The 12,456-nt window shown below is 33.3% G+C and overlaps 1 protein-coding gene across 1 annotated transcript; it reads left to right on the top strand.

The window, feature by feature from the left end:
* Positions 1-2,349: 2,349 nt before the first annotated feature.
* Positions 2,350-6,090, top strand: LOC131635107 (uncharacterized). The gene is made up of 8 exons (XM_058905720.1): positions 2,350-2,749; positions 2,915-2,967; positions 4,306-4,365; positions 4,485-4,562; positions 4,687-4,816; positions 5,165-5,217; positions 5,366-5,554; positions 5,656-6,090. Exons 1-8 carry the CDS (start codon positions 2,413-2,415, stop codon positions 5,809-5,811), a joined length of 1,056 nt encoding a protein of 351 aa, XP_058761703.1. The 5' UTR covers positions 2,350-2,412; the 3' UTR covers positions 5,812-6,090.
* The last annotated feature ends 6,366 nt before the right edge of the window (positions 6,091-12,456 follow it).

Raw genomic sequence — 12,456 nt, 5'->3', positions numbered from 1 at the left:
TATCAATATACTGTCTTTTCTATGTCCCAGGAATACAACATAACTCTTAAAAGTATAGTAATGTTCACAATCAACTACTCTGTAGAACGAATCAAACGCGGTTGGAATTTTCCCCCTGATAAGTTGCGGACTTTTATAAATTGGGGCATCATTGTGACACCTCATTCCGATAGTTTAGATTGAGTATCCTTTGTTTGAGATTCATTCGCACAAGTATCATTTGTTTGAGTTTCTTCGCTAGTATTTGAAGAACTCGACAAGGACGACATATCTGTTGAAAAAGAACAACAACAACAACATGAAGAACAACCACAAAAAGCAACAACAACATAAACAACAAAAATATAAACAACAATCACATCATAAACAACAAAATATAAACAACAACCACAACAATGGCAAATGAAGTTGACTGTATATGCATGGGAAAAATATTTTACGTACTCTAAATATGATGACTAATTAAATAATAAGAATACTTTGGTGGTGTTGGTGTTGTCTTCCTTCCTTTCGGTAACAACGTTGTTGTTGTTTTCTTCTCGACGGTGACAATAATGTTGGTGTACTCTTCCTCTTCGACGTGGACGATCGTGATGGTCTTGTCAACCTCCTCGATGATGATGGTGAAAATGAGAAATACACAGTGAAGAATGGATAGTGAAGATACAAGTTAGGATGAACGATGGTGTTAGGTTTGAAATCGTGTATTGTTTCACAGTATCGAACGTTAGGGTTGTGTCGTCTAGTTTCTTTTTTCAGTGGAAAAATAGATAGTGAAGAGACAAACTACCTAGAAAGTCTAAAATATTATAAAGATACCACCACGGTCAATACCAAAAACTGTTATGCTATATTAGTTGCATATGAAATTTCATAAAGAAGCACCAGAGTTTAATTTACTAATAAAAATTTTACATAAAAAACAAAAAGCTTCACAACGGTGGATCGTACCAACCGTAGTCATAATCCTATAAGTTTTTTATTTAAAAAAAGAAAAGGCATGTCGTAACGTTAAAGAAATAACATATTTGAGGGTGCTGAGGTTCGAACCCATGAAACCTTGCTTGTATCACCATAGTTGGCTATTTAACCGTTGTTATATACTAATAATTTTTAATCAAAAGACAAAAAAAAAATTGTAGCGCCTTATTTTAGAGATGTCACCATAGTGTAGGACTGAACCGTGGTGAGCATGGCGTTGTTGTATGCGTGTTTTGTAGTTGTAAAAATACAACATGAACATGCAGCGACACTAAATAACATACAATTAAGTGATCAAAACTATCATGTAACGAAGATTAAATAATGTACACACAATTATAGAATGCTCAAATGCTCCTAATTAGCAACACACTTTTGAAAAGACCTTAAATGCAAAAAAGAACAACTAGAAAAATGTTAGAGATGAATGAATGAAATTAAGAAGGTAATAAGAAAACCAATGAACATATCTAGAACAAACATACACACAATGATATAAACCAGATACAAGAGTTATAGAAACACACCAATGTAGTCGGTGAAACTATATTTTGCTACAAAATAGTGTTGGTGAAAACAAAATATACATAGCAAATGAAATCAAACTAAACTCTCAATCTATTTAAAGCACGAGGAATCTAAGATTCCTAATTCCGTACAGATCATGTGAAAACGTTCTATGACAATGATTTTGTAAAAATATCAGCAAGTTGATTTTTAGTGTCAACGTATTCAAAAACAACATCCCCTTTTTCAATACGATCTCCAAGAAAGTAGTGTTGGATCTCAATATGTTTAGCGTGTACAAGTGTGTCAGATATCAGGCATCACCTAAGGAATGAGATCTGACCTAGTCGTCATCAAATAGAGTAAGGATCCGATAATACCTCTATGCCTGATTAAGTCGAATTCCACTTCATGCTCGTCTTAGTCAATTAGCACATTTGAAGCCATGGACGTTGAGATATTTCTCGAGTCTTTCATATATAACTTCTTAAGTAGCTCTAAGCAGTATTCCATTTGACTTATGAAAGTTCCTTCCCCAGCTTGCTTGATTTGTAATCCTAAGAAGTATGTGAGCTCTCTCATAAAAGACATTTCAAATTCGTCCTATATCAAACTTGCAAACTCTTGACAAAAAGATTTATTATCAGAAATCGAAAATAATATCATCAACATATATTTAAACTAAAAGATCAATGCAAAAGTTGTTTAATGTGAGGTGAATTTATTAACAAAATCTACTTTTCTTATGGTAGATGTTTTAATTTTCTTTTTCTTTTTTCAAGATAGAAATCTCTCACAAATCACTTTTTCCTATAGTAGATGTTTTAATCATTTACAAATATTTTGGAGTAATAGCGACAATTCTTGTAGTGTTTCATTTCATCTATCTAATTATCCCTTTTTTTCAGCTGTGAACAATCAACTATGAGAGGCTGCGCGTTGTCGTTAACCACCAATAGCATCATCAATTCCATTCCTTTTCTTCACATTGATACTTCTCATTCTCAACATTCATTTCCATTCCCATCTCAATCTCTCACCATTCACAACCCAACACCCTCAACTTCACTTTCTATCCATTATCATCATCCATTCTCTCCAACTTCAATCCATGCCCAACAACACCAGAACCAACAACTACATGATGATAGTGTTGAAGAAGAAGAAAGCTTTCAAATTCTAACATCTGTGAAAACTGATTACAATGATATCATGATTGTGGAAACTCCTAATTCTAGAATGCTTCTCCTTGATTCATCTCGTACACACACACTCCCTCCATTTTTTTCTGTTTATGTTTTTGTGCTTTTTCTGTCTCTAAGTCTTGGTTGCTTAGTAAAGTTTGAAACTTTATTACGTAGTTGAAGTTGAAATGAAAAGCATTCAAATGGGGTCTTACATTTTGTTGTTGTTGTTGTTGTTGCAGATAATGTTCATAGCATTCTTTACAAGGAGCGAAAATGGACGAATTCATACTGGGTATGTTACTTTTACAGTTTTGTTTTGGTTTTATCTGTGTTAATTGTTTTGGTTGAGTATATAGGAGTTTATGGTTTGAGAAAATTTGTTGGTATAGCTGAATATGCCTATTAACAATAATGCTGATAATGGCCTCATTGGTTACATCGTCAAATTGTATTAGAATTTGGATCGAGTGTAATTTAATCTTACAAAATCGGCTTGTAATAATAGAACTGCTTATAAGTGCTATTTAGGTCACATATCTCTATACAATGTGAAACTAGGATGTAATGAGGGCAACCTAATGCCACAATTAGGAGGCTTGGGTTGGGCCGCGTTGAAGACGGAATTTCTAACAGATATGATTCTATTAAACTAGTTGTAGATCATTTATCATGCCTTCGGAGTAAAAGATTTATTTCAGAGATTATGTTATTTCAATGTGTTTTTTTTTATTAAATTATAATAAAATCTCACATTCTGCATCAGCATCATCTGATCACCACTAAACCACGCAATGGTAAATTTTCCATGCTTGTAAAGGAAGACATGTAATATATATTTAGAATTCATAGATGAGAAAATGCAAGCAGAAGCGAAAATGAGAGAATCTGAATCGTATTGTACTTGTTGAATACAACGAGGATGATGATTCTGCTTGCGTGTGTAATCGCAAGAGGGTGATAATGCTCTGATTATGTGAGATTAGTAAATGATCCCTCCAACCTTAGAGGTTGGGTATTTATAGATGGCCTTTTGGGCCGGGTAAGCGGGAGGAAATGGTTTTCCCCTAATCTTCCCAACGAGTACGTGGGAGTAGGGGAAGGACCATTTCCTCTTCCTAAATTGGAGGGACGGTTTCCTTTTTTACCAAGAGGACTAAAACCGACTTTCTCCTGGAAAAACCTCGTCTGCCATGTATTGGCAATATTGTTAGATGATAGGCATGGGTCCGGGTCGGGCGACCCAAGCCACAGTCAGGCAACCCGAGGTCGCGCCCTCCCAACTCTCCCAATGGCCCTTTCTTGACTTCTTCGGACTGCTCTGACACAGTGAATACAATGATACTAGTACAGCGGCTACTATATTTCTAATAATAATATATAACTGATATATTTAATAAAATTAAGGTATAGATGCAATAATCATATAAAATGCTAATAAGGAACTTTTGTCTAGGGTTTGTGCCATTATGCCTAAAGTATCTTCACATTGTATAATGATCTTCATTATACTTTTAAGTTTCTAAATATTGATACTTGCAAGTTATGTAGCTATACTGAACTTTTGCACAAATACTTACATGATAGATGAATTATTCATCTCAAGGTTTTTTGAATTTATTGCATTAAACAGGACGAATTTGCCAGCTTGCCAGCCATTGTTCCAAAAGGCCCTATTGCTATCTTAGGTTTGGTAATTTCTTAATCTGAAGATAGTGTTTATTGTCTTGGTGAATTTATTAGTAATGATATTCCTTAGAAATATCGATGATGTTGTAAGTAATAATATCATACCGCTTTTTAAAACATCAGGGTGGTGGAACTGCTGCTCATCTGATGCTTGAATTATGGCCTTCACTGCAACTTGAAGGATGGGAGATTGATGACATTGTAACATATTCTTCTTTTCTGAGATAAATTTTTGTTACCTTACTATGACATTTACACTTTGATTAGATCCATGAAGCGGATGTTCTCACCCAAATTTTCTTTACTTGGATAACCAAATACTTAGTTGATCGATAAAGCAAGAGATTACTTTGGTTTATCTGATCTGGAGAAGCCAACAGAAGAGGGTGGCATTCTAAATGTTCATATCGGCGATGTCTTCGTTCCCTCTGAGGATTTGCACAAAAGATATGCAGGTAAGTCATTCTCATTGCATATTGAATATCGTGAACCAAAGAAAAAGGAATAAAAAACTGCAAGAATAGGTCAAAAGAAAAGAACTGTTTCATTAAAAATGAATAGAAAATGGAGAATATATTTCTTTTTGATGTTTGTGAATCTCTTCTTTCGCACAAAGCTATCCAGTTGCAGAATTAGTACTTCTATTATGATTTTCCCCCATGGACCTGTTTGGATCGACTTATCGAACTTATGATTTATGAAATCAACTTCAGACATATGTTCATAAACTGTTTTCACCTTATTTCCATAAATTCTCCAAGATAGTTTATGAAAACAGCTTATATATGTTTCTCAATTTTCAGGAATTGTAGTTGACTTGTTCTCTGATGGAAAAGTTTTGCCTCAACTGCAAGAGGTATGTAGTAGTTTTCAACCTTACAAATTATAACTTACTCTTTTTCTCGAGATATCAAAGGAATGAAAGTGTTGAAAACAAACTATTACTATCTCAAAGCATGGTTGCATTGCATTATGTTTCATAGTTGTTTGTTTGTCTGATATAGGTTAGTACATGGTTGGAATTACGGGATAGATTGATGGCCAATGGTCGTTTTATGGTGAACTGTGGCGGCATTGACGACGTGGAGTCACGTGTTGCATTTGGAAGTAATGATCCAGAAAATTTATCAAATGATGAAGCATGGTTATTAAATGCAGCAATGAAAGCATTATCCAAAGCATTTCCTGGGCAAGTAAGCTTCTTTTGCTAGTTCTTCATCATTTCACATCTTATACTATGTGACTTTTTAAATGTCATATTTGAGGAAGCTCAATTTGTGTTTGCATTTCTCAGGTAAGTTGGAAGAGAATGCCGAAGAAAACCGGTGAGAATTTTATGGCACTGACAGGAGTCTTGCCTGATTTTAAATCTTGGTCTGCTAATGTCCCATCTCCATTGAGCACAGGAGTGATGGATTGGAAACCTTGTGGAATGGTTTCTATAGTTTGATCTTTACCACTTCATAGTTAAAGTGAAAATGTTTTGAGAATATTTCAAATTAATTTCCTTTTGTCATTTTCTTGAAGATAAACGTAGATGTATATTGTGACATCCATAACACAGGGAATCGTCGCAAGATTTTAGAGACCTCAGTTAGCTGCAGTTTAATCATGACGAAATTTTGCATGTCTTTAAAGATAACACCTCAGGTACAAAAAAGAGCATTATATGTGAAATTGTTGCACCAATTGTTAACAAAAAGATTGAGAATATGGCTTTCAATTTCAATGTCTCCAAAAAAGTCAAGAAACGGCGCTTTGTACATTTTTGGATTTTATTTAATTTAGCATACCGCAAAAAATGGTTGGCGAGGTACTCACTTGTTCAACTTCTTCTTACTTATCCACTAAGCACATCAATCTGATGGATGGACGTATTTTAACATTTTTGTTATTTCAACTTAGAGTATGGATGAACTTCAATAAGCAATTCGGAAAATTTCAAATGATATCTTAAATTGAAAATCATCGATCATATTAATCCTTTGAGGTCGGTCAATTTAGCTTTAGAATTGTCTCAAGTTTGTTTTTTGATAAGTAGACAATAATGTTTAATATGTCACGTTAGTATTGAAAATTTTAATTATGAGCTTGATTCTACGTATTGTGTGGAGTTTGACTTTAAAACATGTTGGAAAAGTTTCACAAGAAGGTTTAGTGAGATTTTCAACACACATTGTTCTAAGAATAGAAGATATTTAATTTGAATGGAAAACACTTTTAAACACATTGAGTATTGAGTATTAAGTTTATGTGATTTATATACTGAATGGATGAGAGATTGAGAAATATTTAACTAGAAAATAGAAGATGTTATTTGAAAGACTAGTTCTTTTATAACTCATCTTGTAATATCTTGTAATAACTCCTAAGTTATAGTGAATTAGAGAGTTATTCTCCCCCTAAGAGTATGTCGTTTTGATCCAACCGAGTAAACAAATTTTGTGTTTACTTGTCTTTATTTCTTCTTCTACTAGTGATTTGTTTACACTATTTGACAAATTTAATTTTTGTTTTAGGCCATTTATTTTGGTTGACACTTTTCTTTTTCCCACACACCAAACACCAAATGTTTTGGTGTGTTTGATACATTACTCAATTTCACAACAGGCGAATATAAGACAAATAAGTTAAGTTTATAAAAGAGCACCATAAGTTCTATCATCGAGAACTTTTCTAGAGACAAATTTTAGATTGTGCAAAATGAAGAAGCAATCAATCTTAATTCAACAAAAGTATGTAGAAGTATTAAAAGTCGATGCAATGATGCCTATAAGCCTAAGACAAGCAAAGAAGACCGAGATGGAGAGTAAGGCTAGAAGTTCCACTATATTGTACCTCATAGATAAAGTCCTAAGAGAAATCACTAGGGAGAACGACGCGATTGAGATGCGGGTCAAGCTTGAATAATTGTATATGACCAAATCCCTAGCTTACAAATAATGTCTGAAACAACAACTTTACTCATTTTGAATGATGGAGAACAAATATATTGTGGAACAATTGACACAATTTTACATGATCATTGATGGCTTCAAACTTGAATAATTGCATAAGACCAAGTACTTAGCTCACAAATAATGTCTGAAACTTGATGGTTTAAATAATTGAATAATTGAATAATCTACATGGAGAAACTTGAAGGTTTTGTAGAAGATAAGTCTAAGGTATGTCTATTGAAGTATCTTTGTATGAGTTGAAACAAAGCTCAAGGCAATAGTATCATTCGTTTGATGAATTTCTTTTCTTTTTTTTTTGTTGTGAAAAGTAGTTATGACAATTGTATATACATATTGGAAAGGAATGAGAAAGTGATTCACTACATGTTTTTATATGTGGATGATATCTTGATGGAAAACTCTAGCGGAGTAGAGATCAATGAGCTAAAGGAGGCTTTGAATGGTGAATTTGAAATGAAAGATCTTGGTGAAATTAAGAGGATCCTATGAGTGGTTACTTGAAGAAAATAGTGGAGTCGATTAGAGTGGAAGATGTTAAAACCGTAAACAATGTAACGCCCGTTTTTACTTTAATTATTTATGTTATTGTGTGTTGTGTGAATCAATCGACAATTATGTGGATTATGTGATAATTATGTGTTTATTTGGTTTTATGTTATTTTGTTGGGAATTATTAGTAAATAATAAAAGTTAGTGAGGCTATTAGTTATTCGGCCTAAGTTGGTGTTAGTAATTGAGGGGTAATAATTAGAGCCCATTAGCATAATGAGAAAATAGTAAGGGTTTAACAAAAAAAAAGGGTTTTAGAGAATTAGAGAATTGGGAGTCATTTTTTGTGAAACTGGGAAAAAAAAAAGAAGAGAAAGAAGAGAAGAGTGAAGAGAAGATGAATATCCAAGATTGAAGTTAGAGTTGTATTCAATCCAAAGCCTAAGGTAAGGGTGAGATTCTTTCATGATAAAGGGTTGTATGATGATGTTTAGGGTGGGTTAGATTGTATGTTGTTGTCCATGAATGTGTGAATTGAAATTGTTAGGGTTTGTGATAGAATTCCATGAAATTGCGCCATTAATCATGTTGATGATGTTTGTATATGAACCCATGGTTAGAAACATGTCTAGGAACCTTTTATGTGTGTTAAATTGCTGTTTGGATGAGTTTTGGATGGTTAAAATCGAATTTGAGTTGATGTTGGAAGTGCTGAAAATGCACAAATTTTTCCAGTTTTGGTGTAGAGCGACGGACGAGGTTTTGCTTCGCCGGGCGAGTGCTTGTTTTGTGGTTTTTGCCGGGCAAGCAAGTTGCTTCACCGGGCGAACCAACGCCCACAGGTTTCCACCGGGCAAGCGTAGCGGGTCAGGGGTGGCCAAGTTTCTGCCAACGAGCGCCGGGTGAGTGGATGCTTCCGCCAGGCGAAAATACCCTGTTTGTGAAAAGTTCAAAAGATCATAACTTTTATCCGTAACTCCGTTTTAAGTACCGTTTGAACTTCTGTGAAGCTATAAGTGAGGTCTTTCTAATGAATATGATTGGAAAATCTTTGGAAACCTTTTTGAATATTTTTCTTGAATTGTATCGTTTGATGTTATGATTTTTGTGGTGAAGTGATATATTGTTGTATGATGTTACAACATAGCGACGTGAATGTGAAGTGATATATTGTTGTATGATGTTACAACATAGCGACGTGATTGCGAAGTGATGAATTACTATGAAAGTAATGATGTTTAGCTGATGTTGTAATGTGTTGTGAATGTGTGTTTATGTGGATGTTGTATTCATTGAGTCACATCCATTGCATAAAGCAATGGTGGCCTTAATGACAAAAGCGACGGTGGCCTTAATGGCAAATAGCGACGGTGTGCCCAGTGGAAATTTTGAACGGTGGGAGTTTTACTCCAAATGGTATCACATGCATTTGCATAAGTCGAGTCACATTTGAATTGCATTTGACTTATGTTTGATGTTGTTGATACGTGATGATTTGACGTTGATGATACATGATGATTTGATGTTTGCCGAGATGTGATGATATTATAATTGTGAGTTTGAATATATTGTCGCAATTGTTTTGATAAAATTGTTGTCGTTTTGGAAGTTATTTATTGATAAAAGTTGTTATAAGATGTTATGAGATGAGAAGTAGTGAGCGATGTATGATCTTTTCCTTGCTTTGAATATTATCATACTTTCTTTTATACTGTTTGATATCTCACCCCTCCTGTTTGAATGTTACCCTTGGTTGGTAACGTGCAGGTAATGATCTGGAGTAGCTCTTTACCTTATAGATCGAGTCGGTGTGTCTATGCTCTGATACGTAGCACTTGGGGGACGTTTGCTTGTTTTGATTACGTTGTTATATCTTGCTGGATTTTGTTTTCGTTCTCTTTATTTTGACATGTTGGATAGTAGTTTCCATGTTGGCAAAGATGTTATTTTTTGCATTTATGTTGGTATTGAATTCCGCTGCGATGTTATAAAGTTGTTTGGATTTAAATGACTAATGATGTATGATTTCCTCCGTTATACGTGTTATGTATCTTTATTTATGAGCTTGCTTGAGAATTGTTTAAGTTGATATATGTGACGCCTCGAATCATGATGTTTGTTTAGAGATTTTGCACTCTAATTTTCCTATTAATTGCCGGGTAGATTTGGGGTGTTACATTAGTGGTATCAGAGCAGGTCGGTCTGTCTGGCCAAGTGTCGAGTCGTAGTGTAGTCTAACAATACTCGTATTGTTATTTGTGCTGATTGCTTTTGTGTTGTAGTAAAGAGTTGAGATGGCTGGAAGAAATGATGCTGCGATTGCTGCTGCTTTGGAAGCGATGGCTCAAACTTTGGAACATCAGCCGAATGTTGGTGAGAATGTTGCTTCTCGCTATTTGGCTACCTTTCAAATGGAGAATCCACCTGTTTTCAAGGGAACTCATGATCCTGATGGTGCATTTACATGGCTAAAGAAGATTGAGAGAATCTTCCGTGTGATGGATTGTACTTTATATCAGAAGATTCGGTATGAGACTCATATGCTAATTTAGATCAGCAAATTTATCAACTAAGAATTTAGTAAAATCTTATTCGAAATTCAGATTAATTTTTCAAGTTCACTTGCTAGAAGTGGAAAATTTTACTATCAACCATAATAATCCGTTAAATATAAGATCATAAAGGTTTCCATCAAATATTCAAATTCAATTATGTTTATTCCAACAAGCATGAACTAGCAAGAGCATGCACCCTAGCTACCCTTAATGAAGTACTGCATTTAGATCTTACGCTATACCAAGCATATACGAGATTCCCATATATATATCCTAATGTTATGCAGTGTCCGTAAAGTTAACGGCACCAACACTAGGAAGCAAGATGCATGTGTATACTATTACTACTATATAGTATAATATGTACATACACATTTTATATCAATTTGATACGTAGTTAGTTATTTAAAGATGGAGTCGCAATTATAATGATTTGAGTCCTTCATTACATTCATCTACGTGATTGACCAGCCAAGTAGCTAGGTAGCACAAATAGTGTGAATCATTAACATTTCTCATGTGAAATGTTACGAGGTTGCGTGGGAATCCATTTGGTGTGTGTGTATATCGAACGGAAACATTGAAATTCAGATCCGGTTTTGCACCTATTTTGTTAGGACCGTTTATATAACCAAGACGTTGAATTGTGTATCTTTTGTTGGATTGGCACGTGTATAATTAGCCTGAATTTTGCTTTCCCTTTACACCCTTATTCGGATACAAGTATATACTATTCCATGTTATTTTGTAGAAATATTAATCATTTTATCCTCCAAGTATGATGTCCTACTAATACATTCACAATGTTATTCTCACACCACTTCTTACACTTACATTATATCCACCGTTCATAAATATACGGTGAATAATGAACAGTGACTGACTATAAATAGTGATATAAACATGAACCGTGATATGAACAGTGCATGTATAAATTTGGTTAATAATGTATAAAATATTACTTAAAATTGTTCATTATTTAGTTAATAAACATCAAAATATTAAAAATAATTTTTAATACGAAACAAATAAAGTTCGTTGATAAAATATAAAATATTAGTTAATGAAATGAAGAAATTAGTTAATCACACAATTTTATACGCATGAGCAAAATTGGTTAATGAAATATAAAATATTGATTAATATTGTTCATTATTTAGTTAATAAATACCCATATATTAAATTAATTTTTAATAGTAAATTAAAGATGATTAATAAAATGTAAAATATTAGTTAATAAAATGATGAAGTTAGTTAATCACACAATTTTATATCGGTTCTCCTTAATAAAAAAAGAATAATTTAAATATTTTAAATAAAAATTTATTTTATTTTTATAATAAAATACTGTTCACTGTATTGATAAATAGTAAATATTTATTTCGGGGTAAGAATATCATTACTCATTCATTCAATATTAGTAGTTGGATTTATATTGATTGTAAAATGTCTCTTTTTAAAATAATTTTTTAGATTTTTTCTTTTTAAAAACTCAAAATAATATAAATGAAAGAAAAATATAATCTCGTGTGCCTAGAAGATATTAGAACAAAGGTTCACAACAAATCAAAAGGAAAACATCAAAAACAACCATCGTTACATCATATAATAACCAATGTTCGACACATGGCTAGTCCACCAAGTAGTTATATTAAGAAATGCCTCCTGTCTCTTAGCCTTTAGCGATCACCAAGAATTTTTTTTACCTTATCCAACAATTAAAGGAGACTTGATTCTTTGTTATTGAATGTTTGTAAAGTTCTTTCATTTCAGATAGTCTAAATACTCTCCAACTAGATAATTTGAAAAACACTTTAAAATCTCTTTGTTGAATGAATAGTGTCTATACAATTAAAGAGCACGTTCTTGAATAGTATAGGAAGAACACACGTAGGGGTGTGCAAAATATCCGGTTTTGATGTCCAAATCCATAACCAAACTTAATCCACTTTTAAATATTCGGATATAATTGAATGGTTATTAACCGGTTTAGTTATTAATGGTTTGGTTATCCTTTCATATAATCCGGATATAATTAAATGGTTATGAACCAGTTAAATTATTTTAGATTCGGTTATAATCCGGTTATTA

Source organism: Vicia villosa, unplaced genomic scaffold (genome assembly GCF_029867415.1).
Source record: "Vicia villosa cultivar HV-30 ecotype Madison, WI unplaced genomic scaffold, Vvil1.0 ctg.001429F_1_1, whole genome shotgun sequence".
In the NCBI taxonomy this organism is placed as follows: Eukaryota; Viridiplantae; Streptophyta; class Magnoliopsida; order Fabales; family Fabaceae; genus Vicia; species Vicia villosa.
This window is presented reverse-complemented; position numbering and strand designations above follow the sequence as displayed.

What these genes read in the sequence shown, in the direction of transcription:
- LOC131635107 (XM_058905720.1), top strand. Translation starts at nt 2,413, where the DNA reads ATGAGAGGCTGCGCGTTGTCGTTAACCACCAATAGCATCATCAATTCC. An exon ending in CTATTGCTATCTTAGGTTTG is followed by an intron (nt 4,366 to 4,484) that starts GTAATTTCTTAA and finishes TTAAAACATCAG; the next exon opens with GGTGGTGGAACTGCTGCTCA. An exon ending in TTTTGCCTCAACTGCAAGAG is followed by an intron (nt 5,218 to 5,365) that starts GTATGTAGTAGT and finishes TGTCTGATATAG; the next exon opens with GTTAGTACATGGTTGGAATT.